Source organism: Lutra lutra, chromosome 18, assembly GCF_902655055.1.
Source record: "Lutra lutra chromosome 18, mLutLut1.2, whole genome shotgun sequence".
NCBI classification, from domain to species: Eukaryota; Metazoa; Chordata; class Mammalia; order Carnivora; family Mustelidae; genus Lutra; species Lutra lutra.
In genome coordinates, this window is record NC_062295.1 from 33,807,423 (window position 1) to 33,834,999 (window position 27,577).

The following is a 27,577-nucleotide window of genomic DNA, read 5'->3' on the forward strand; positions in this document are numbered from 1 at the left end:
CCTCAGATTGTTTCTTGAGATTAAGAGTCTCTTATGCTTTGTCTCCCTCCCCGGTCCCATTTTGTTTCATTTTTTTCCTCCCTTCCCCCCATGACCCCGAACCCCCCCCCCCCGCCTCTTAAATTCCTCATACCAGAGAGATCATATGATAATTGTCTTTCTCCGGTTGACTTATTTCACTTAGCATAATACCCTCTAGTTCCATCCATATCATTGCAAATGGCAAGATTTGGGTGTTTTTTGATGGCTGCAGAGTATTCCATTGTATATATATACCACATCTTCTTTATATGTGATCCATCCTTATCCAGCCTGACTTGATTGTCAGTATGAGGCCTGTTAATGGGAATCTGTCACCAGCATGAGGTTTACTTTAAGCTTAATTATGCTATAAATAAGTAAAATTTATTTTGTTTCCACTATTTACTAGAACAAACTGTATTTGCATTTACTAGAACAAACTGAAAGATTTTCCACAAGTCCCCTATTCTTTCCTTGACGTCATAGAGGATTTTCAAATGGTTTCGTGATCACATCTAAAAATGGATGAGACCACTACACTAAATATGACCCATCTCCAAAAAGTATTCTAAAACTCAGAAGGTTGCAGTGGGGGTTGGGTACATTTAGTGTTAAAGCAGTGATAGCAGTTACTGAGGTGGCACTCAGGTCTGCCCTCCCAGCAGCCTGATCATATTTCTTGGGATGATTCCCCTTGTCCCATCATGTTTCTTCAGAAACATGTGGGTGGACAAGGGACAGTGCTTTTGGGTAACCTTTTTTTTTTTTTTAAGAGATGTCTTTCACCTTAGCTTTTTTTTTTTCTTAAATCCAATTAGCCAACATATAGCACATCATTAGTTTTTGGTATAACGTTCAATGATACATTAGTTGCATATAACACCCAGTGCTCATCACATCATGTACCCTCCTTAATGCCCATCATCCAGTTACGCCATCCACCCAATCACCTCCCTTTCCACAGCCTTCAGTTTGTTTCCCGTAGTCAACAGTCTCATGGTTTGGTTTGCTCTCTGATGTCTTCCCATCAGTTTTTCCTCCCCTCCCCCATGATGATATGTGTTAACACTTTATATTTATGGTCTCACCCAGTCCTAACATTGCTTCCACTACTACTTAAATTCAGATTCTTGGGACAGACCCCATATCCTCCAGATTCAGCATTCTGAGAGATGGAAACAAAGAATCTGCCTTTTTAACAAGCTCTCCCATGTGGTTCTTATCCACAGTCAACCATGAGAACCATGTACTATTGGCAGAACTAAGGTCCATGATGTAAGACTGGCTCCATCCACAGCTGACCAGGACTGAATGTGGGAAGGGGCAGTGGAGTTGAACCACTGGTTATCCAGAGATCTGGGTTCTTTCTATGCCACCATATTGCTTATGGGCCAAAGCAACTCAGCAGAGTCCTCTGGTTTCTGAGGACATGACCACAGAAGATAAGGAGGTACGGAGGGGTACAACACTGGCTGTGAGTGGCCCAGCACCCCATATACCTCTCCAGGTCCAATTCATACTTAGACCTGCATACCTGGTGACACGTGGGATCTCAGGAATCAGAGGTTCCAGAAGCTTTACTACAGCAGGCTTTATCCCAAAGGGCTCTCAATAGAAACTTCACAACACAAGGGCTTCATCATAATAAGCCTATCCAATGAAATTTTCCAGAATACTCACCCCCACATTCTTCCATACTTTCTAAAACATGTCTCGTCAAAAACAGAAAAACCCTGCAAGAAGAAACAAAACATATTACTAATCTAAACGTACTGAGTCCTACCTCCAACAGGGACAAAAATGACCCAGACCACATGAAATGCAGCTTACTACCTCTCACTGGCAGTGAGAGGGAAGCTCTTATTCACAGATGTCTTACTGGAAAGGAGAGAAAACAAGAAGATATTGAAATGGAAAAATTCAAGTCCCTCTTGAATCCCCTCCACGTATTGCAGATACTGAACAACTCACCCTGTCTGTCAAGGCTACAGAACCTGTGTATTTCTGGCATGTTTGGCTTGTGCATGTGTGTCTCCAAATCTCAGAACCCTCTATATTATTACCTAGAGCCACATGGGAAAAACAAGAGCTGAGGGAACATCGGTGTGGCCTGCACACACTGAACCCCCAGTCAGCATCCTGTTCATTGATCTCAAAAGCCCAACTGAAATTCCAATGGATTTAGGAAATTAAGACACCAGTGACCTCTTTTCATCTAGCAAATTTACATAACTCTAAACATGTTTGTTCAGTGAGAAAGTGAGAGATGAGTGAATGAATGATAAGGCAGCCTCACCTTTCACTCATCCAGCTCCACACAGAAAGAGGGGACCAGGCCACCACTCCACAAGGGGGAGAACAAATTAGAAAACTTGATAGGAGTTTCCAGTTTTGTCACTTAAGAAAAACCAATAAAACTTCTTGTCCTAAGTTTCAGCTGTGATTTTGATGTTCTAATCATGCAAAACAGGGTCCCAGAAATGTGGATCTTAGGGTGCTGGTACTAAGGAGTTCATCTGAGAAAAGTGGAATGGAATTACTGCTTTTTCAGAGAGAAAAAGTCCAGGAAGGTATTAGATGATATTGGGCACCGAGGGTCTCAGTGGGAAGAAGTGGGATCTGAGAAACAAGCCTCAGGTCTGGGCGAAAGGAACTCCACAGCAGAGAGCAGCCTACACATGAGACTGTCAGCTCACCCTCTGATATGAGCTCCTAACCTTCAGGGGCAGGGCCTCCCATGAGGCATAGGAGCTACATGAGCCACAATGGCTCCACCAATATCAGTCTGTGTTTCTGCTAGTACATCCCATTAAGTACATTAATTTCTTTTTTTTTAATTTTATTTTTTATAAACATATAATATATTTTTATCCCCAGGGGTACAGGTCTGTGAATCGCCAGGTTTACACATTTCACAGCACTCACCATAGCACATACCCTCCCCAATGTGCATAACCCCACCCCCCCACCCCACCTCCCCCCATCAACCCTCAGTTTGTTTTGTGAGATTAAGAGTCACTTATGGTTTGTCTCCCTCCCAATCCCATCTTGTTTCATTTACTCTTCTCCTACCCCCTAACCCCCCATGTTGCATCTCCTCTAAGTACATTAATTTCGTAATAATTTTATCAAAGCATCTCTTTTCTAGTGATTTTGTGTGCACGGTTCTACCTTTGTGTGAAAAACAGCACATGCATACATACACCTCAATCAAATGTTAAAATACGAAGTCAATAGACAAGCACCATCTCCCCTCAGCAAAACTTCCTCTCTGCTCAACTCACCCAAAAGGTACCCACAAAGAAGGTAGAGAAGTAAGGCAGAAAGCTCTGGGTCAACCTCTCAAATCCCCAGAGATGTCACCATTAGCAATGGATGAGTTAGAGTTTGGAAATAACTGCGGGGGGTTGGCAATTCTTGAGATGGTTCAAGTGTGTGCACATTCCCAAAGGTGGATTTTGGGCTGCCCAATAAAATGAAGTTCTAGAGCTATCCGGCAAAACAAAAGGTGGCCCAGAGCTTAGACAATGAACAGAAAAGTCTGACTCTAGCATACACAGCATAATGGACCACTAGCATGGACCCCCTTGATACTTTTCTACTCATACCAAGTATGGTAGTGCCTTCCTGGGAATTTGCACCTACCAGAAATAAAAGCTTCTTCCCGATGCTCACAAGCTAGAACAGTAAGTCCTGGGTTGAAGCAGCCAGAGAGCTGGGCTGCCCACTGAGGCAAACTCTGAGGCTCCAAACAGCAGAGAATAGAGCCCTGGGGTAGACCTGGCCAAGTGTTGGGTGGTGCCTGTGACACCACTTCTGGGAAGTCTGAAACCTAAGTACTTCTCCTGAGGAGGAGAGTATTCACTATGGAGTTAAGCTAGGATTAGCAAATGTAAGATGCAAAAGAGGGATCTCAAAGAACACTCACCTTACGGTAGGCCAGAGCAGTTCCCACAAAAGGCAGAGGTTTTGGCCCAGGAATTCCCAGCTTCTTAAAAAGTCCATGTGTGGTGGTCCCATATCTATGAAGTGAAAGAGAAAGCCAGGTCACAGGAATGGTGGCATAAGCTGAGGCTGGCTAGTCACTAACATAGAGCTGGGCAGGCAAGGGAGGGAGGTAACATATAGGCAAGAAATAAGATCAATTTCAACAGCAATAATTACATTGACTCATCATCTCCTTTCCCTCCTCCACTGTGAGCCCCACAAAACATAATGATGATGGGGTAAGAGCAGCTTAAATCTTCACGGTCCCAATCCTAAAGTGAAGACTTGATAAGTGTTTCCACACTTGAGTGCTCCTTCAAGGCTGATTTCTTCCAGAAAATTCACCCATGTCTATTTAGTAAATGACTCTTCTATAACTTTCTCTATGGAGAAGAAAAATTTCTTTCTGTTCTGATAATGAGATTTTGTTTAATTATATCCACTCAATAATAGAGGGTTTGTGAGAACCTACCATGAAAGTGTGTTGCAGTTTGCTCAGAGACTTTTGTGTTTTACCTTCCTTGTAGGACCTATCACTGTGTGAAATCTGGTCCTTCTTAAATCTATCTTCATTGAGACACCTTGAACAACAGTTTTCTCTTTCTATACCATGTGTCCAAGGCTCCACTGGACTCATTGAAAAGTGAGATGCTTTCAGCTCCACCCAAGTCTCTGTTGTCAGGTGCTCTGGTTCTCTTGAGCTACAGAGAAGGGGACTGACCCATAGGTGCCCTAAATAATACCATATAAAAGAATCAGTAAGGAAACAATATGTTTCCAAACCATTCTTCCCCTTATGGCATCTGGTCCTTCAACCAGTGTATCAACAGATACACTCTTTTTTTTTTTTTCAAGATGGTCACTTGCAAAGCAGTTCATTTACTGACTCTGTGCATCAGCTGTCTCAGAAACCCATTCTGGATTGTACACCCTACAGCAAGCTTGTCTATGATCATCTTTCATGGGTCATGTGTGGAATCCCACAATTAGGATTCTGGATCCTTGCAAGATTTACACTTACGTATTGCTGAGAGATGGCAGAGTGGAGGAAGAAGACAGGTTGAGGGAAGAAGCTGCCAGAAACCATTTTAATCATAACTTGCTAGGCCTACAGCTAAACCCATAGAGGCAAATTAGGAAAGTGTTCTACAAAAGAATGTTTGGAAGAAATGGCTCAACAAGCCCTGTAGGTGTTTAAGCTGACTGATAAGGGGCCTTCCAAAGTCCAGATACCTCTAGTTAACAGCAGAATCATGTTATGCAACATAAAATGAGTAATAATAACATATTCCAAGATTAGAATTAAGACCTTGTCTCCTCTTCTCTGGAGGCTAACCTTAAAGGCACTACAGGTTCCAGATACTCTGTACAAATCCAGCAATCTTATATAATCAAATAATTCCCCAAAATTGCATGAGAGGAACTGAGTTTGAGGAACCAGCAGAGGCACCTCAGCCAGGAACAGTTGGGTGTTTGGATCCTTCCTCCAGAACAGTTGGACACAGGAACACCAACTGCCAGAAGCCGGAGTGGCCTCATCCCACCTCCATTCCTTCTTTGCCTCACCACCACAAATTATCAATTCCTGTTTCTGAACATTTGACATGCTCCACGAACTCCCAAGTGAGGCCAAGCAAGTGAGTGATGTGACCCAAGGAATGATCTGGTCTAGTGTCTAAACTCACATGGCTCCATACGAAGGAGCAGAGGGTGGGCTGGGTAAATTTTTCTGATGGTTTCCAGTCTCCCTCTTCTTGGTAGAGTCATGTTGCTTTTGGTACAAATGAGGGAGTTAAAATAAAGCCACTCATTTTTCTTGCCTTTACATTACACTGGCATGTGGAAGGTATTGTCTATAGGCAATAACACCTGGCATACCAGTGTCTTCTAAGTCTACATGGTTGTTTGCCTGGTGGTGACAGTATCCAGGGACAGACCCACTGCCAGACAGACTTCACACAGTGTGACATATATATAATGGTCCTGTCTCTTGGCCTCTAGCAGATGAGATGCTAATCCTGTGGTCCCATGACAATCTTCTATAGGACAGGATCAAGGAGTATCTCTCAGAGGTCTGCTCTGAAGGAGGAATATTCTCCTACTCCATCCCAGAGTCCTACCTGGATGCTTCTCACATCAGTACTGGCTCACAGTCTCACTAGTCACCTGTGCAGGGAGGTTAAAATAATCTGCTGGGTCCATGTATCTAAAAAATATATAATCTAGGCCACAGAAATACGTGTGGGTACACCAAATTCATAATGCCAACATTACTCTAGAAGGCTAAGGTTAGATATGTACCTTTATAGTCACAAAAGCTGAACCAACAACCCTGTTGTGTTTTCAGAAAGAACATGCTGGGAATAGTCTTATCTCAGTAGAAAACCTATTATTAAATAGAATGAAATTAAACTATATCAATTAATCTTTTGTATGTCTGGTTTCTAACTCATTGATCTCTGTGCTAATCTTAACTATTTCCCTCCTTGAGCATGGGTCAGGCTGAATTTGTTGTTTATTCACCAGTTATTTAATATGTAAAGATAGTTTTTGTATTTGGGATTTTTCTGGGGTTTTTTGAGTGAGGATTGAGTAGCTATGTATTCCCCCCTTAGGACTGCATTTGCTGTATCCCATAGGTTTTGGCCTGGAGTGTTTTCATTCCCATTGGTTTTCATGAATTGTTTAAGTTCTTCTTTGATTTCCTGGTTGACTCAAACATTCTTGAGCAGGATGGTCTTTAGCTTCCCAGTGTTTTAATTTCCTCCAAACTTTTTCTTGTGATGGAGTTCCAGTTTCAAAGTACTGTGGTCTGAGAATATGCAGGGGAAAATCTCAGTCTTTTGGTATCAGTTGAGACCTGATTTGTGACCCAGTATATGGTCTATTCTAGAGAAAGTTCAATGCGCTCAAGAAGAGTGAGTAGTCTGTTGTTTCAGAGTGGAATGTTCTGTATATATCTGTGAGGTCCATCTGGTCCAGTGTGTCATTCAAAGCTCTTGTTTCTTTGCTGATTTTCTGCTTAGATTATCTGTCTCTTACTGAGATGGAGTATTGAGATCTCCTACTATTAACGTATTATTGTCAATATGTCTCTTTACTTTGGTTAACAATTGGCTTATGTAGTTGGCTGCTCCCATGTTGTGGGCACAGATATTTACAGTTGTTAGATCTCCTGGTTGTATAGACCCTTTAAGAATGATATAGTGGGGACACCTGGGTGGCTCAGTTGGTTGAGCCGCTACCTTCAGCTCGGGTCATGATTCCAGTGTCCTGGGATCGAGTCCCGCATCGGGCTCCTTGTTCTGTGGGGAGCCTGCTTCTCCCTCTGCCTCTGCCTGCCACTCTGTCTGCCTGTGCTCTCTCTCTCTCTCTCTCTGACAAATAAATAAATAAAATCTTAAAAAAAAAAAAGAATGATATAGTGTCCTGGGATGCCTGGGTGGCTCAGTTGGTTAAGCAGCTGCCTTTGGCTCAGGTCATGATCCCAGCGTCCTGGGATCGAGTCCCGCGTCGGGCTCCTTGCTCCGCAGGGAGCCTGCTTCTCCCTCTACCACTCTGTCTGCCTGTGCTCGCTCTCTCTCTCTCTCTCTCTCTGACAAATAAATAAATAAAATCTTTTTTAAAAAGAATGATATAGTGTCCTTCTGTATCTCTAACCACAGTCTTTAGCTTAAAATCTAATTTGTCTGATATGAGAATTGCTACCCCAGTTTTCTTTTGAGGTCTGTTGGAATGAAAGATGGTTCTTCATCCCTTCACCTTCAGTCTGGAAGTATCTATAGGTTCTTTAGAATCTTTTGTAGAGTCTTTCTTTTGTAGAGACTTTTTTAGAGTCTTTCGTAGACAGCATATGGATGGGTCCTGTCTTATTATCCAATCTGCAACCCTGTGCCATTTTATGGGAGCATTAGGCCATTCACGTTGAGTGATTATTGAAAGACATGATTTTATTGTCATCATGTTGCCTGTGAAGTCCTTATTTCTATAGATTGTATCCATAAATTTCTCTTTTATATCACTCTTGGGGGTCTTTCTCCTTTTATAGAACCCCCCTGAATATTTCTTGCAGGGATGGCTCAGTGGCCACATATTCTTTCAGTTTCTGCTGTTCTTGGAAACTCTTTAGCTTTCCGTCATTCTAAATAACAGCCTTGCCAGATAAAGTATTCTTGGCTCCATGTTCTTCTCATTTAGTATGCTGAATGTGTCTTGTCAGCCCTTTCTGGCTTTCCAGGTCTCTGTGGACAAGTCTTACATTATTCTGATGTTCCTCCCTCTGTATGAAAGGAATCTCTTCCTCCTTGATCTTGGGGTTCCTCTCTTCCTCTAGGACACGAATGCTTGTTTCATTCCCCAGAACAGGAAAATTCACAGCTATGATTTGCTCAAATATATCTTCTAGTCTTCTCTCTCTCTGTCCACCACCCCTCAAATGTTATCACACAGAATATGTGTTGCCACAATACCTGGCATTACTAACCTTTCTCTCAGGAAATGAAAATGAGGTTTCCATATTATATGTTCATATCCTCATGATTTCCTACACTTAAAGAATGTGAAATTGAGACAGAGATCAAATGTGACATCAACGGTCTGTCTCTACCCCCACTGTGAAACTATGTCCCTTCCCAACCTGTTCCATGATGCTGGAAAACCCACCACTGAAAGGAAGTCCTCTGATAGATGGTTTGATTCTTCCTACTGTACTATAACATAAAGGTAAAAACAATTCAAAATCCAAATTGGCTTTCAGGACTCAGTCATTGTGTCCACTGGCAGATTTCATATCATGAGTAAAGAAATCTCCATACTGATGCAAACCCTCCCAGAGACTGGAAAGAAAAGGTGAGATGAATAAAATGTTAAGAAATCTGCCATGTCTTCTCAACTCTAAAGATGCTCATTTAGGGGTATAGTATGTATATATTATATATTACGTATATTATGGGGGGAGGAGGCTATGGCCAGGAGAAGGGCAGAAAAGAAGGAAGAGCCCAGTCGAGAGAGGAAGGTGAGACATGTTCAACCCCCCTGTAAGTCTGGTTGCAACAGGTGCTTTGTGTACATCATGCTTGGTAGTGGAGGGAGGGGAGCAGGAACCATCTAAATGACACAGGCTCCATCCTTCTACATGCTCTCTATAGTGAACAGAGAGGAGAAGGTGAAGATAATGAGACAAAGACTCCAGCCACTCCCTCAGCATCTAGAATCCCCACAGCTTGGGAAGGGCTTGAGGACCCCAGAACACCAGACCTGGTGACTTTACTCTGCCTCTGCCGAATTATGATTGATTAGTCTAGGTCCAAGCTGCTAGTCAATCAGAAGCTCATCCCTAGATGTAAATAATGTCATTCTACCTCCTGGCTACAGCAACTGGAGTTGGGGTGAGGGAGACACTCCTTCAATCTGGTGAGGTCAATAATAACCTCTTATGTGTTCCTAGCATGTTTGTGGTGGCCAACACTTAAGCAACTTCCCCTTTGTTAACTCTTTTGATCCTCCAAGCAGAAAAGGAAAATGGGGTGGATGCTGATTAGCAAACCAAGTCCAGGGTTCCAGAAGCAATGAACCTGGACAGTTACTCACAGATAAAGGAGGACCAGGCTGGTAGCCAGGAGAAGCCAGGTTTCCATGGAAAAGCTTGGGATCAGGTCCATGGCCACTTTTCCTCTGTGAATTCTCTCTGCTTCCGTTCAGCAGTGTGTGCTAGTCCTTGCCGGCCTGTGGGTGCGGAGCTTCCCCTCTCACCAGCCGTGATTCAGTGAGGCTGGGATGTATATATTGAAAAGGGGGCGGGGCTGGAGTAACAGCCAGTAGCGCGGCCACCTGAGCTCCACCCACAGGTGCTCCCCAGCCATGAGTGCTGACAAAGCATCCTGGACACTCCACGTTTGACCTTCTATGAGTTCATACCCTGTGGGAAATCAATAAACAACTCAATGTTATCAGTTATCTCAAAGGTTACAGAAACTCATTAAAGTCACTCCTTAAATCTCTAACCTGTCCTTGTCAGCATGGCTCCTTGCACCTCTAAATACTTGAAACTCTTCAAACAAGAATGGACAGATCTACACCTCTTTACTGATGTAGTACTCTGTGCCTAGAAATGCCCCCTACACCCTCCACAAGGATCCTCTTCATCCTTCAAACCTAGATCCAACAGAATCCCCTCTGTTAGAGTCTTTCCTCCTCAATATCCTTGAACAGATATAACCACTTCATCCTCTGGGAAATTTCTGTCCCCCAGTCCCTGTTCTATTATTACCTTTTCTACCTTCCAGGCCCTGGACATCTATTAGCCTTACAGAGAGCTTCTCAAGGGCACAGTCTGTGTACTAATCAACATTATGAACCTAGTCCCCCTCGAAGCACTATAAGCTCAGAGGACAACCAGAAAGGTTGGTAGAGTTGAGATGGTAGAGGTGAAATTACTGGGCTCCCTGTGTCCTTGCCTGTGGGTCTTTGGTGACCAGGCGACATTACTAATGGGAATGGTCTGAGAACATAGTCTGGAAATTATACCCGCTCATTATCATAAGTCTGACCCATGTTCTTTGTCTACAAGGCCTGAGAAACTGTAGATTATGTGGTATACCTATGGAATCCAGGGTACAATGGAGCCCTACAAATAGATAATTAATGGCTCCTAGAGACTCGGCTGGATAAACACCTGCCTTTGGCTCAGGTTGTGGTCCTGGGGTCCTGAAATTGAACCCCACATCAGGTTCCCTGCTCGACAGGGAGTCTGCTTCTCTCTCTCTCCCTCTGTCTGCTGCTCTGTCTACCCATTCTAGTGCTCGTGCTCTCTCTCTCTCAAGTAAATAAGAACTTTTTTTAAAAATTAAGAAATAACTGACTGAAATTTTGAATAGCAACAAAGGACAGACATAGAAAGCTGGAAGATGATCCCCAGATAAAGTAGGAGAGAGAGTCCCAGGAATTCTGAAATATTTCTGCCCCCTTTTGGTACCTTCACTGGGCACCATTCCATGAGGTCATGCTATTATCCCTGTTTACAGATACAGAAACTGAGACTTACTGACTGCATTGGGTTTCCAGCAGCCACTGATAACAAAAACATAGTGTAAATAAACTTGAAGAGAGACTGAAATGTCTGTGCTCTAAAATACCTGTATTCAGTGCTTCCCTTTCCCTGATAAGGGTCACTCTAGGAAATAGTGTGACCTAGGCTGCACCAGCAAACTGGTTAAAATTCTGTCCCTAACCTCATGGTGACCCACACAGCAGCTTCCCTGGGGGTCTTCCAGAACAGTTCTTACTCCACCTCATCTTAACAGGGAAGACAGAAGCTAGTCAAGATTGTAGTAAGGGTATTCTTGTGTGGGATCTCCCTCCCTATCCTCCCCAGCAGAGAGGTACACAGAACACACAAACTAGGGAGATTCCTGTCATCTGATAATCTAGACATGTTACTTCTCTCACATAAACACAAAGCCTTTCATTTTTTTAAGATGTTGTTTATTTATTTGAGAGAGAAAGAGAGAATGAGAGAGAGAGCATGAGAGGAGAGAGGTCAGCAGAAGAAGCAGACTCTCTGCTGAGCATGGAGCCCAATGTGGGACTCAATCGCAGGACTCCAAGATCATGATCTGCGCTGAAGGCAGTCGCTTTATCAGCTGAGCCACTCAGGTGACCAACACCAAGCCTTTCTTATTTTACTTGAAAATCGGGCATCTGTGGAAACTAATGTGGTTTCATCCTTGTTCAAAATGCATACTCAGTTATGATGATTTCATAACTAAGTCTAATCTGAGCATCCACCTGCCTTTGTCACCTCACCACCTGCCCCAGCTGGATGGATCTATCCCAACAGTGATAGGCTAGTTATTGCTGGGGGCTGATATGCAGCCAGCACCGATCCAGTACAAATGGCATTGTCTGCAAGGGGATAACAGAGGCTTGAGCATTGCACCCCACCCTTCCCCAGAAGGGAAGGCCTGACATGAGGAAACTTGCATCCTCAGAGTTGTACAGAAGGTGTGAAGGAAGACACCATGTGTCAGAAGAACACCCCAAACACCCCATGGCTCTCATCTACTCTGTCCTGCACTATACTCATCATGTACTTTCCATTCTCTGCTCTAATGTGTGGGGTAGAAATATAACTAAGGATCAGAGCTGAGATCAATGAGGTAGAAACCAGAGATACAGTAGAATGTATCAATGAAACTAGAAGCTGGTTTTTTGAAAGAATCAATAAGATCGATAAACCATTGGCCACACTAATCCAAAAGAAAAGAGAGAAAGCTCAAATTCATAAAATTATGAATGAAAAGGGAGAGATCACAACTAACACCAAGGAAGTAGAAACAATCATCAGAAGTTATTATCAACAGTTATATGCCAATAAGCTAAGCAACCTAGATGAAATGGATGCATTCCTGGAAAACTATAAACTCCCAAAATTGAACCAGGAAGAAATCGAAAACCTAAATAGACTGATATCTAGTAATGAGATTGAAGCAGTGATCAAAAACCTCCCAAAAAACAAGAGCCCAGGACCTGATGGATTCCCTGGGGAATTCTACCAAACTTTCAAAGAAGAAATAACACCTATTCTCCTGAAGCTGTTTCAAAAAATTGAAGCAAAAGGAAAACTTCCAGACTCTTTCTATGAAGCCAGCATTACCCTGATCCCCAAACCAGGCAAAGACCCTACCAAAAAGGAGAATTTCAGACCAATATCACTGATGAATATGGATGCTAAGATTCTCAACAAGATCCTAGCAAACAGGATCCAACAGCACATTAAAAAGATTATCCACCATGACCAGGTGGGATTCATTCCTGGGCTACAAGGATGGTTCAACATTCGCAAATCAATCAATGTGATAGAACAAATTAATAAGAGAAGAGAGAAGAACCACATGGTCCTCTCAATTGATGCAGAAAAAACATTTGACAAAATCCAGCATCCGTTCCTGATTAAAATGCTTCAAAGTATAGGGATAGAGGGAACATTCCTGAACTTCATCAAATCTATCTATGAAAGACCCACAGCAATCATCCTCAATGGGAAAAAGCTTGCAGCCTTCCCATTGAGATCAGGAACACGACAAGGATGCCCACTCTCACCACTCTTGTTCAACATAGTATTGGAAGTCCTAGCAACAGCAATCAGTCAACAAAGAGAAATAAAAGGTATCCAAATTGGCAATGAAGAAGTCAAACTCTCTCTCTTCGCAGATGACATGATTCTTTATATGGAAAACCCAAAAGACTCCACCCCCAAACTACTAGAACTCATACAGCAATTCAGCAACGTGGCAGGATACAAAGTCAATGTACTGAAATCAGTGGCTTTCTTATACACTAACAGTGAAAATACAGAAAGGGAAATTAGAGAATCGATTCCATTTACTATAGCACCAAGAACCATAAGATACCTGGGAATCAACCTAACCAAAGAGGTAAAGGATCTGTACTTGAGGAACTACAGAACACTCATGAAAGAAATTGAAGAAGACACAAAAAGATGGAAGACCATTCCATGCTCTTGGATCGGAAGAATAAACATTGTTAAAATGTCTATACTGCCTAGAGCAATCTATACTTTTAATGCCATTCCAATCAAAATTCCACCGGTATTTTTCAAAGAGCTGGAGCAAATAATCCTAAAATTTGTATGGAACCAGAAGAGACCCCGAATCACTAAGGAAATGTTGAAAACCAAAAATAAAACTGGGGGCATCACATTACCTGATTTCAAGCTTTACTACAAAGCTGTGATCACCAAGACAGCATCGTACTGGCATAAAAACAGACACATAGACCAGTGGAACAGAGTAGAGAGCCCAGATATGGACCCTCAACTCTATGGTCAAATAATCTTCGACAAAACAGGAAAAGAGATACAGTGGAAAAAAGACAGTCTCTTCAATAAATGGTGCTGGGAAAACTGGGCAGCTATATGTAGAAGAATGAAACTCGACCATTCTCTTACACCATACACAAAGATAAACTCAAAATGGATAAAAGACCTCAACGTGAGACAGGAATCCATCAGAATCCTAGAGGAGAACATAGGCAGTAATCTCTTCGATATCAGCCCCAGCAACTTCTTTCAAGATATGTCTCCAAAGGCAAAGGAAACTAAAGCCAAAATGAACTTTTGGGACTTCATCAAAATCAAAAACTTCTGCACAGCAAAGGAAACAGTCAACAAAACAAAGAGACAACCCACGGAATGGGAGAAGATATTTGCAGATGACAGTACAGACAAAAGATTGATATCCAGGATCTATAAAGAACTCCTCAAACTCAACACACACAAAACAGATAATCATATCAAAAAATGGGCAGAAGATATGAACAGACACTTCTCCAACGAAGACATACAAATGGCTATCAGACACATGAAAAAATGTTCATCATCATTAGCCATCAGGAAGATACAAATTAAAACCACATTGAGATATCACCTGACACCAGTTAGAATGGCCAAAATTAGCAATACAGGAAACAACATGTGTTGGAGGGGATGTGGAGAAAGGGGAACCCTCTTACACTGTTGGTGGGAATGCAAGTTGGTGCAGCCTCTTTGAAGAACAGTGTGGAGATTCCTTAAGAAATTAAAAATAAAGCTTCCCTATGACCCTGCAATTGCACCCTGGGTATTTACCCCAAAGATACAGATGTAGTGAAAAGAAGGGCCATCTGTACCCCAATGTCTATAGCAGCAATGGCCATGGTCACCAAACTGTGGAAAGAACCAAGACGCCCTTCAACGGACGAAGGGATAAGGAAGATGTGGTCCATATACACTATGGAGTATTATGCATCCATCAGAAAGGATGAATACCCAACTTTTGTATCAACATGGAACGGACTGGAAGAGATTATGCTGAGTGAAATAAGTCAAGCAGAGAGAGTCAATTATCATGTGGTTTCACTTATTTGTGGAACATAACAAATAGCATGGAGGACATGGGGAGTTAGGAGAAGGGAGTTGGGGGAAATTGGAAGGGGAGGTGAACAATGAGAGACTACGGACTCTGAAAAACAATCTGAAGGGTTTGAAGAAGTGGGGGGGATGGGAGTTTGGGGGAACCAGGTAGTGGGTATTAAAGAGGGCACAGATTGCATGGAGCACTGGGTGTGGTACAAAAACAATGAATACTGTTAAGTTGGAAATAAATTTTAAAAATGATTAAAAAAAAGAAATATAACTAAGACTCAGACATGATTCCGGATGAAGATAGAAGAATCTAATAGATAGCTATATACAGCCAAAGAAAGAAACTATGTATCCTCCTCAACAGTGAAAGATTCATCTGCTTTCTCAGTCTTCCTAGATATTGGTCAAAATTGAATCTCAACTACCATTCAGGGAAGATGTAGGCTCAGATATCAGTGTAGATGGACAGGTTGTCAGAATGTCAGTGATGCCATGAGCCCTGGCTGTCTAATAGTCCCATCCCTTTATATCATGAGCCCATATGGCGCCTCTTCTCAGAAGCTGGGCCTGATTTCTACTGGCCAAGAGAACTGCTCGTGGTAGAGGAGCCAGTGTTGTTCTGGAATGATTTGTGCATTACATTCAAATTTCACAGGTCACAATCTCAAGTGTACAAAATGAAAGCAAGATTATGTGTCTGTTCTTAAGCTGTCAAGCTCCCATTCTTTCAGTAAGGCCAAACTAGATCTTGCCATTTCTGGATAACCAGGTGGTATTTAAGTGTTATTGGCTGGGCCTTGACGTTGGTGTGGCAGTGATGAGGTAAGTAACAGGTCCATGGACATTTCTGCCATTGGAGGAGGTGGGTCCCCTCTCCCGCTGTCATTCAGGATTGCTTGGGTTCTATACCTGCTGCATTCAGTCCATGGGCCAAGCACTAAATATTAAAAAGTCAAAATCCTTGCCTTATGAACTTGACACTCTAAAGAGATGAGAGACACTAAACAAATAACCACACAACTATCAAGCTATAAATCAAAACCTGCTATAAAGTAATGGTATTTGGTTTATCTGTTGACTTTGCCCAGCCAGATATCTGACCCACACAGTCCCTTTAGAATGATTCACTGAATACGAACTCAGAAACAGTTCAACTGGTGGCTGAGACAGGTCAAGAGTTATAGAGTAACCCCAAATGATGCAATGCCATTTCTTTTAGTAGGAGGAGAAAACATGAGTTCAAGTTTTAAATGAAACATAACTAAAAAGGTGAGAGTTCACTGGATGTGGACTATTGACCTTTTTCCTTATCAATTGTGTGTAAATGGCTCTTTTTTTTCCATGTGAGGATGAGGAGCCACTGAGGACATAAATGTTTAGAAACTTCATTTCCCAGATTCTAATTGGAGCCTGCAGTGTCTGTCCAGCTGTGTAAACACAGGACAGAGAGCAAGACAACCACACCTCATTTTTCCCCACCTCTGTAGGATCTAAAGAAATTCTAGGATGAGAACCCACTTGTCCTCCTTTCCTAGTGGGCAGAATTTGTCTCTAAACAGATCCCTAAGTGGAGGGCCTTGTGGGTCAAGAAAACTTAAACTCCAAAAGCACCAAACAGTGCTCTCTTTACCAACACAGTGTTTTAGAAAATTCAGTCAGATTCCAGGCAGGACTAGGACCAGAGAAGAGAGTGACACTTTCCATTTAAGGGCAAAATTGCCAAATTATCAGTAATTATACAAATAACACACTTGATTTGAACACATTGTTTTAAAAAATCAATATTAATGCAAAGAAATCAAGGAGGGAAATGGTAAGAGTCCATCCTTTTGGTGTGTGGGTAACATTCCATTGTGTATATATACCACTTCTTTATCCATTCATCTATTGATGGACATCTGATCTTGCATGGAACTAGAGGGTGTTATGCTAGGCAAAATAAGTCCATCAGAATAAGGGGATTATCATACAGTTTCATTCATATGTGGACTTTTAGAAACAAAACAGAGGATCGTAGGGGAAGGGCGGGAAAAATAAAATAAGACAAAATTAGGAGAGGAGACAAACGCTAAGAGACTCTTAACCATAGGAAACCAACTGAGGGTTGCTGGAGGGGAGGTGGGTCGGGGACAGGGTCACTGGGTGTTGAGTATTAAGGAAGGTACTTGATGTAATCAGCAATGGGTATTATATGCAACTGACAAATAACTGACCTATTTATCTGGAACTAAAAAGAATAAATAAATAAAAATAAGTCAATCAGAAAAAAATAAATGAAGCATAACGGAGCAAAACTTTAAATAAAGACATGTTCAGTAGGTTAATTTTATGTGAGTAATTCACTCCAAAAAAAAAGGTAGGGAAAAGGTAGGAAAACTAGAGAATAATCAAGGAGTCCCATTATCTGACCATAGGAGCTTCTGAACAAAGAAAGGACAAAATGAAAGAAATAATTCAAGAAAATTTCCCAGGATTGAGGAGCAAGTCTCCAGAATGAAAGGCCATTCACTGTGTTGTCCAATACACAGCCCCTGGACACATGTGGCATGTTACATTTAGACTTAGATTTATTAAAAATAGATAAAATCAGAAATACAGTTCCTTAGCCACACCAGCCACATTTCAAGGGACAGTAGCTTCATGTGGCCAGAGGCAACCATGGTGGACAACACAGATACAGAACATTTGCCTCATTGCAGAGAGGCTTCTTGGACACCTCTGCCTAGCATAATGGATGACAGCAGATCCATGAAGGCACACTGTAATCAACTTTCAGAACACCAGGGACAAAAAGAAGATCCCAAATGCTTGCAAAGAGAGTGAGGGGAGCAAGCACAAGGATTCCCATACAAGGAATCAGAAACCAGAAGGGTACTTATTTTCTCAACAGTGATACTAGAGACAAGTCTCTATGTCTTCAACTTCACAGAGAAAGTTCTAGCCCACCTTGCATCCATCAAGCAAGAGGGTAGAGCAGAGATATTTTCAGACAGACACATTCTTAAGAAAAATTTATTCCTCCACATCATTCTTCTGAAAGTTACAAGGGAATGGCCTCTGCCAAGATGAGGGAGAAAACTAAGAAAGAGATCAGGTGGGGCAAAGGTGTCACTACCTTTGTTATAACCACTATAGTACTGGTTCAACTTTCTAAAGCATTCACATCTATATATATTTATTCTTAAAGATAAATTTTTACAAGCCTCAGACAAGGTATCAGCTCCTCCCAATCCCCTCTGGAGACAAGTGATCCTTCTCTGTACTCTCAATCCACCTCAGATGACCTTCCACCATATTGAATCTAATGAGTCTAGCCATAGGTCTGGACTTTGCCCTGCCTACAGGGCACATTTGGACCTGATCCAGAGTGGTAACTAGGAAATGTTTGCGGATCTAAACAAAAACCAGAGCAAGTACCTTCCTGCTGACCTCTAGGCATTTTTGAGGTTCAGATAAACCTCAGATAGCAGGTGTTGGGAAGTGCCCAAGAGACAAACCATAGAGGTACTGGTGGAATCCACAGGCTATTTCCAAGTGTGTTTCACAAACAGCCATGATAGTTTGCTGAAGTGAAGAACACTGTGTGCTCAGCACTGCATAGGCTCTAAGAGGACAGCTGTGGGGTCAGCACTAGCCACAAAGCCATCTCTGTCCTTTGGGGGCCAGTGGGCTCCAGCCCTGCACTGGGACTAATGAAATTGTCTGGAAGCAGCTCAGCATAGTGAGTGAGGCCACAGGTCAGAGGATCCAACTTTTCTACTCTCTCACCATAAGCAAGTCACCTCTCTGTGCTTCAGTTTCTTCAGAGGGTTATTAGAAAGATTAAATGAGAAATCTGTAAAATTAAAGCCTTTGACTTCAACAGTGAGCTCTTGCCAGCTCTCTGAGTCTTCCATTTCATCTTTGTTATTCAATCAACGGTGATATGCTTCCAACTGCAGAAATGGGAGACAGACTGCTCTTGAAAACACATAGATGTCCAAAGAAAATATAACTGTTTGGTTTTTTGTCATGGACATCATCATCCCCATGAGACCCTTCTTGGGGTGACATTGTGGAGGAAGGATTTCTTGTTACCATCAAGAACTTCTTGGTCTCACTTAGGTAACGATCTTCTCTGAGTTCAGTCTTTCTGATTCTCTCCTCTACCCCCCATTTCCCTTTCCTTGCTCCTCCCAGAATGAGCTCAGGCTGTTTGGGGTGTGACTTCTGAACTGGGAAAGTGGGCCTCAGAACCTCTCTCTGCCTGGACTTTACAGGTGACACTTGGCCTCTGCTCTGGATCTACAGAGGGTTCCTTGATGTTCTGTGGCTGTGTCCACGGTTCTATGAGGACTGGGAGTTGCCCTTGCTGACCTGGGCCCTTCTCACTGATACCCAGGACCAGTCTCAATGCTCACCCCCCAACTTTGATGAGAGTGCACATTCACTGCTGTGTGTTCTCTAGCCCTCTGTGACAGGCATGTGCAGGCCCACTAGTATCATCCCTGCATCACAGATGGGGAAACTGACACTTAGGTTGAAATAACTAGATCCCCCAGCTCTTTTTGGCACAGCTGGCTTTGGATCCAGGCAGAGACTGCCCCTCAACCAGCACAGCCTAGTGTGGCATTATTCTTCAGCTTCCCAATAGAACAACTGCTGGGACCCTACCTCTTTACCTATGCCTATGTGTATGCATACCCATTCTCACACACTCCCTTGTATCCAAACCCCTGTATACACATACATGCCCCCATATACACACATCCTCTACACAGAAACACACACAACTTCTGTACACACATGCTCTCCTGTAAACACAAACACACATCTAAACAAACACTCCCATATATACAAAAGACATACACACACACACACACACACACACACACACACCCCTCAACATAGACACCTCTGGACACAAACACACCACCACCACTACCATCTATCTCCTCTCCGCCCAACAGGCCCAGCAGACAATCAATCCCTGGATGCCCTGCTGAGTTCTATGCTGTGGCATCCAACACATCCCAGCTCCTCAGTCTCTGTATTAGTTACTACTCTGTAATCAATTACCATAGAACACAGTGGCATAAAACAATGATTTTATTATCTCAGAATCTGTGGGTGAGGAGTTTGGAAGTGACTCAAATGTGTGGTTCTGACCAGAGTCTCTCATGAGGCTGTGGCCAAGCTATTGGCTGGGGCTGCCATCCTCTGCAGGCTTGACTGAGCTGGAAGCTACATCACAGGTAGCTCACTTGCAGGCCTGTGAAGTCAGCACCAACTCTGGCAGGAGGTCTCAGGTGTGTACCATGTGGCTGCTTGACTGTCCTCACGACATAGCAGCAGACTTGCAACAGTCAGGTGACCAAGAGGGGCAAGGTGGAAGCATCTTTTTCTCCTAGGATTCGGCTACAGTCACACACCAACATGCCCACAATATCCTCCTGGCTTCCTGGGCCAGCCCTGTTCATGGAGTAGAGACAACACACCAGAAGAGGAGACAGCAGTGCTTGTCAAAGCTGGCTACCCCTACTTACAGCCACAATGTTGCCCTACTGGGAGGCATGCTAGGGCCACACAGCCTTGGTGTCATGAAGGTCCAGCTTGTTGACAGGTGCTCAATAAAGTCCGTCCTCTACCTTCTTCCCTTTTATCCTGATCCATGGGACTCCAAGAACCACCCCTGCTTAGACAAAAACATTCCTTTCTCTGAGCTCATCCACAAACCCACTGTTGCCTCCAGGATTCACAGGAACTGAAAGGTGATGGCTTCCTCTGGTTTCTCCCAGTAGTCACCTCTCTTCTGGGTCCTATACACCTGACTCCACTGAAGTGAAGGAGGGGTATTGCAATGATTTAATGTAGCATGACAGACCACTGAAAATAACTATATAATCTTTTCTTTTACCCATGAAATAAAGGACTGGACTCAGCTGGCTAGCCCTTTCTCAGAGTCTCATGTGCTTGCAGACAGACTGGGGCTGGTTCATCCTGAAGGCTCTCTTCACATGTCTGGATTGGAGATACTCAAACAGCTGGGCCTGGAATGCCTGGAGCTCTGAGGGATTTCTGCTTTCTAGATATGTACAACAATGATTGATGGTGATGATGATGATGATTGATTGATTGATAGAGATGGATATATATGACAGACAGATAAATAGGTAAATATAATTCAATGATAAAGATATAGAGACCGGTAAATAGATGATAGAATCCTATATACTCACATAGAGACTTACAGTACTACATTTACAAACAAGAATTTGCATCTTCAAACAAGATTCCATGGGAGGTGAACCATGAGAGACTATGGACTCTGAAAAACAATCTGAGGGTTTTGAAGGGGCGGGGGGTGGGAGGTTAGGGGATCCAGGTGGTGGGTATTGTAGAGGGCACGGATTGCATGGAGCACTGGGTGTGGTGCAAAAATAATGAATACTGTTACGCTGAAAAAATAAAAAATTTTAAAAAAAGATTCCATGGAAAAGACAATTCTTGGACTACAGAGTGAATATGGAAGTTCACACATCCTACAAGTCCTTCCAGTCCCATGAACAGTCACCTATTCTGCAGAAGCCAGTCTGTCACAGGAGAGGAAACAAACCCCTGAATGAGCTAATTTTGACTCAACATTTTTCTGGTCCTGCCTGTCTTTGACCCTCAAAAATTTAAGCAGCTCTCATCTGAGCTCTTCACATATCCTGGACACCGTACATCCTGGAGATGACCAGACACACTAGGCAGAACTCTGGTACCAGAAAAGCAATTCTAAGAGAGTCCTGGAGAGATGCCATCAGAACACGGAAATATTACTGCAGTGCATCCCGGGCCCCAAGACTGCCGGCTCCTAGTTGTGATGACTGTTAACCTTAAAACTAAAACCTGCCAGTTGTTCTAATAGCACAGAGGGAGTTAGTCAGGAAGAAATGAGAATTGCAATCCAGAACAAACAAGCTGCAGCAACCACAGCCAAGTCTGAAGAACAAAAGGGAGGTGTACTTTTTCAGGAGGAAAGGGGAAGCAGGGAAGACTGTTATAAACTGGAGTCCATTGGAGTAACCCAGGAGTTTGAAGTGTGGTGGCTTCTCATTGCCAGAGCTCTTGTGGGGCCGAAGGGGTAGGGATTGTGGTGACAAGGACAGCCCTTCTTCCTCCAGCTAGGATAGGAAGGTAGAGCAAGGTCAAGTCCCGTTGAGGTCAAGTCCATCACTTCTTGTTGGGTCTGAGTGCTAGGGTATGAGGGTGCCCCTGCTGAAACCCCGCTCCATCTCAGTGAGGTTCACGTATTGATTATCATCTGACAAAGTCACTTCTAGAAGGGGGATGTTTATATTGTTCTTTGGAAAATTCCTGGACAACACCAGCTGAGACATTAATATCTTCATAGTTAAACCCTTGTGAAAGATGTCTGCAATTACTTTCTCAAATGGCAGATTGAAGCTGGACTTGACAGGGATAGAGCCCAAATGTCCAAATGAACGTGGTCTCTAGAGGACTGAGGCTAATACAGCTATGAGAGTAATAGCCAATATTGATTATGAGCTCGCTGCATGCTCCATGGTCTGTGTCCCAAAGACCTCATACCCCATCATCTGGTTTCATCATCTTGTCAGATAGGCACTGGTATTCTGCCCCTATTTTACACAATTTGAGGTACTAAGTACCAAGGCAGGAAGGTGTTAACTAATTAACTCCAAGTTCCCTGTAAAAGTGTCTATAGAGGAGGAGGGTACCAGATTCCTGTCGCTAGGCAACATACTCATCCCCAGTTGCTGGCAGTATTCACTCTTTTTTTTTTTCCAGCATAACAGTATTCATTGTTTTTTGTACCACACCCAGTGCTCCATGCAGTCCATGCCCTCTCTAATACCCACCACCTGGTTCCCCCAACCTCCCAACCCCCCACCTCTTCAAACCCTTCAGATTGTTTTTCAGAGTCCATAGTCAGATAATCATATCAAAAAATGGGCAGAAGATATGAACAGACACTTCTCCAATGAAGACCTACAAATGGCTATCAGACACATGAAAAAATGTTCATCATCACTAGCCATCAGGGAGATTCAAATTAAAACCACATTGAGATACCACCTTACACCAGTTAGAATGGCCAAAATTAGCAAGACAGGAAACAACATGTGTTGGAGGGGATGTGGAGAAAGGGGAACCCTCTTACACTGTCGATGGGAATGCAAGTTGGTGCAGCCTCTTTGGAGAACAGTGTGGAGATTCCTCAAGAAATTAAAAATAGAACTTCCCTATGACCCTGCAATTGCACTACTGGGTATTTACCCCAAAGATATGGATGTAGTGAAAAGAAGGGCCATCTGTACCCCAATGTTTATAGCAGCAATGGCCACGGTTGCCAAACTGTGGAAAGAACCAAGATGCCCTTCAACGGACGAATGGATAAAGAAGATGTGGTCCATATACACTATGGAGTATGGTGCCTCCATCAGAAAGGATGAATACCCAACTTTTGTATCAACATGGACAGGACTGGAAGAGATTATGCTGAGTGAAATAAGTCAAGCAGAGAGAGTAAAGTATCATATGGTTTCACTTCTTTGTGGAGCATAACAAATAGCATGGAGGACATGGGGAGTTAGGAGAAGGCAGTATTCACTCTTATGAGCTCAAACTGCCCCTTTCTCTGGAGAATTGCCCTTGGACAAACTGAATCCACTTCACCAAGGAGTTTGTGCCTCCTGGGGGCAGGAGGGCAGTCTATGACCCACTGATGGGGTACAAAATACCAGTGACCGCCTCACAGTGATATCGACTCTGTAATAAAATTTGACTTCAGAGTTCTCCATGCCCTGCCCTACCTAGCTCCCCTCAATCCTTTCTCCTGAGAGCACTGCCTTAGTAGACCATTTGCTCTAGAACCCCCACCTCAGACTCTACTTTTAGGGACCTGACCTGAGATAATGACAAAGCCCAGGCTAACTTGTGTACAGTGGCATTCAGCTAAGGGGCACACAGGTGCTGAAATGTGGCCCAAACCTTGTGGGCCCAGCTATGCAAAGGGGGTACCTTTTCTTCATTTACCCAAGGCCTCTGATTGGTCTAGACTCAGCCCCGGACTGAGCTGGGATTCAAACCCAAGGAGCTCCAGCCTCAGAGTTCCCCATCTCTCAATCACTGTGTGTATTAAATAATACAAGTCATACAACAACAAAGGATGGAGAGAGCTGTGTAGTCTCAAGCTGTTTTTGTAACCCTCTCCTCCTGAAAACAATCACAGCCTTCCAGAAGAGTCTCTTCCAAAAACTATGTTCCTGATACATCTCAGAGTAAATGCTGATCCAGTATTTCATAATCCCCTGTAATCTATCAAAGTCAGGAATTGGAAGCTGACAAATTTTGCAAATAACAGTCAGATCCTTCAATTTCCCTAACAGCCCCATAATGCCCTTCATAGCAGAAGGACACTGCTCACACACTGAAGTTACATATCACCCCTCTTTAGTCTCTTTTGTTCAGTCTGGAACACTTCCTTACTTTGTCTCTGGTTTTTGTGGAAAGAAAAAATCCAGCAAGCAAGTTGAACATCTAATCGGCTTTATTAAGCAATTCATGCACTGGCACCATCCCACCTGCCAACTCGACAGATGCTACCAGGAGGTGTACAAATGCAGGGTTTTCTAGGGAGGAGAGTGGGGCAGGAAGAGAACAGAGGGAAAAGGAAGCATTGCTTCAGACAGGACACCTTCATTCTGGGGAATGGACTTGCAGGGTTTCTATCCCACAGATGACTCACTAGTGCACATCAGGAAATTTCAGACAGACTCTTGAAAGGTCCCCTTCCTGGGATAGGTTGATCCACAGTTGTTTGTTGTGAGGTGGGGTTGGGGGCCAGTGACTCCAATCCTGGTTTGTGCTTTCTTTTGTATCACTTTTTTATTGCTTTCAGGGCCATGACATTGTAGAAGATTACATACCAATTACAAATTAGGGGTAGATATTCCTTTATTCAGGTCTGTCTGACAATTTGGGGGATTTCTTTTCAGGTTTGCCTCCTTGGCAAGAATATCCCAGAGGGGACGCTGGGTTCCTCTCACTGCAACCTCTCCGGTGATGCTCCATCCCTTCCTCCTGTTCCTGATGATGCTCACTGGTCTGCCAGGTCTCTGCTCTGTGAGCTGCTCTTTCTTCAGGAACTCATGGGTGTCGAAGCTGTAGTACTTTGAAACTGTGTGAGTGTCCTCATCGATTGTAATCTGTTCCTGTATTTCTCTCCACCTGTGTGTACTCGAGTGTCCAGTTTTATTCAATGGGCTATAATCTCTTCCTATCATTAGTTATCACGATGCCCAAATCATGCCTGAGGGGTGGATGAGATGAGACCCTGCATGTTAGCTCTGTGTCCTGTGGACATGTCCCCATCATTGTGGAGCACAAGATGCTCCTGGCTCATCATGTTCTCTCCCAGTCTGGAATCAGTCATTTCTCTGAAAAGCCCTAGTTCCCTTCAGTGGAAAATGACATTTGTGATCCAAGATCTGGGCAGTAGGTATGCTCTTTGCCCTTACCACATGACTGTTTCTAAGAACTGTCCATGGAGAGAGGTAGGGGATATGTGTTCTGGCACACACACAGACACACACACACACATTTCTATCTCTCTACCAACCTATCATCTATCCATAGGAAGGCACGACATTATTTTGACATACTCACTTCCCGTCTCTGAATACAAAGGTTTCATTTGGCTTTCTCCCTTTCCAAATCAGTGACTCCCTTCTCCAACAGTGAGAAACTCCTGACACCATTTAGTGGTAATAGATTTACTTATTTGATCAATCCCCCATTATGTAACTAACCCTCACTCCATCCCTTAAAACTCATGTATCACCCCCACCATGATACTTGGGTTCTCCATACTGTACTTGGGCTCCAAGGTCTCCTTCAGACCAACCCTTTGTGTGGGCACCCTTCTCATCTAGCTTGGGCTCCCACAGCCATGCCAGCCTGTTTTTCCATGTGTACACCCTCCTCACCCCACTCAGTCTCTAACTTGGAGTCACTATGACTCTTCTCTGCCCCTGACCCCAGCATGGGGCTACCACCTGGATGTGCCCTACCGATGGCATTGGGACTGAATTATCCAGAAAGGAAAGGCAAAGGAAGAGGCCAGGAGAGGAGATAGAAGGGGTTGGAGGGGAGGGGGGAAATAGGAAGAATTCTATGCAGCTCCTTATACCAACTGAAATGGACAAATACTTTTAGCCTTCCAGCCAAGTCAACCGGCCAATCAACCACGTCTGATTCAATGTTCATTTTGTCAGGACAGTTGGGAGCTGAGGCTAGAACACAAAGAGAAAGCATGTCCTCTGCCTACCAGAACATCAGAGCAGATGAGATGAAAACTAATCATATAATACTAAGTGCCTCAATCGAGAGTTAGAAAAAACATGTGCTCCAAAACCTATAGAATTAAATTGTGAATAGACTTTCTGACCAATGGGCAAAGTCACAGTGGATTTACTCTCACCTATCTTAATATACCACATTGGAGATATGAACGAGCTCTACCCACCCAGTGATGATAATGATCAAAACATTCAGTCACTGGCCCTCACTCATTGTTCTACGGATCCCACTTTAATGTGCACAAATCTATCAGTTCAGAGTTTTGAAAGTGATGTTGATTGACTTGCTCGGTGTGATATTTAATGTAGCATGTTCAAAATAAGACATGATAGAAATATTACTATCATAGTCATGACAATAAGTCTTATTTTTATTAAAGTAGGTTGATAAAATTGTTGAGAAAGTTTTATTCTTGTTCAGGGGAACAGATGGTACTAACTGGGGGTAGTCTGTGTGAACCAGACAGGCTGAGTCTATATCTCTGGCACTTATTGATCACCTCCTTCACTCTCCACAATACAGAATGCTCCACACAGACACCAAAAAGGCTAAATGAAGGTATGGAAGGCCTAGTCATCTGTCATGGGCAGTAGATGCAGGCCATCTTCATTTCTGGGTTTTACTCACAAAGGAAATTGAGGTCTCTGGTGATCTGGGATACAGCTTCTTGAAGAACAAAGGGGAGGCCCAATGGGAAAGTCAGGCTCCACTCATACTGCCATCTCTTGGCTCAACCTTGAGAACAATGGGTTTTTCTGGTTGAATTAACCCTTGAGTGCTTAATTTCATGGGGATCTGCAACAGTTAAACAAGCATATGAGAACCAACAAATGAAATCCTGCCAACAACAGAAGCAAAGAAGGCAAGATACATGAAGGACAATGATGCATTACAAACATATAAATACGATTATTAGATTCATCTATCTCTGATTCTTTAAAAGTACTCTGTAAGCTGTCAAGATTGGAGCATGAAAGCATTCAACCATCACTCATTCAACAGATGATCTATTGTTACTCTGTACCAGGCTGGAGACACATTCATGTTGGCTGGTGTTTTTCTTTTATTTTAATTTTAAGGAAAGAGGATGAGTCTTTAACATTTAAAACAGATTCATGGCCATTGTGGCAACAATATTGAAAAGTGCCAGAGTTAATTTTTTATATGTTGACTCCTGAGCGTTTATTCCACATTTTGTTGTATGGACATCCACACTGCTAAACACACTGTCACCTCTCTCATGGAAACATCCATTCTTGATGACAGATTGCGATGGGAAGG

The 27,577-nt window shown here is 43.1% G+C and overlaps 2 protein-coding genes across 4 annotated transcripts in view; both read right to left on the minus strand.

Moving 5' to 3' along the window:
- Positions 1 to 9,957, minus strand: part of LOC125090644 (cytochrome P450 3A12-like) — a 48,498-nt gene extending 38,541 nt beyond the window's left edge. Inside the window, exons 1-3 of the mRNA XM_047713505.1 lie at positions 9,598 to 9,957; positions 3,950 to 4,043; positions 1,702 to 1,754 (exon numbers count right to left, since the gene is read on the minus strand). Coding sequence (XP_047569461.1) covers positions 1,702 to 1,754; positions 3,950 to 4,043; positions 9,598 to 9,668 — 218 coding nt within the window. The 5' untranslated portion in view covers positions 9,669 to 9,957. The remainder of the gene's footprint in view (positions 1 to 1,701; positions 1,755 to 3,949; positions 4,044 to 9,597) is intronic.
- Positions 9,958 to 26,675: 16,718 nt separating this feature from the next.
- The window catches only part of LOC125090643 (cytochrome P450 3A12), a 50,434-nt gene continuing 49,532 nt past the window's right edge, over positions 26,676 to 27,577 (minus strand). For all 3 annotated transcript variants that reach the window (XM_047713502.1, XM_047713504.1, XM_047713503.1), the window contains exon 14: positions 26,676 to 27,091. In XM_047713502.1, the coding sequence (XP_047569458.1) occupies positions 26,996 to 27,091 (96 nt within the window). In that variant the 3' untranslated portion in view covers positions 26,676 to 26,995. The remainder of the gene's footprint in view (positions 27,092 to 27,577) is intronic.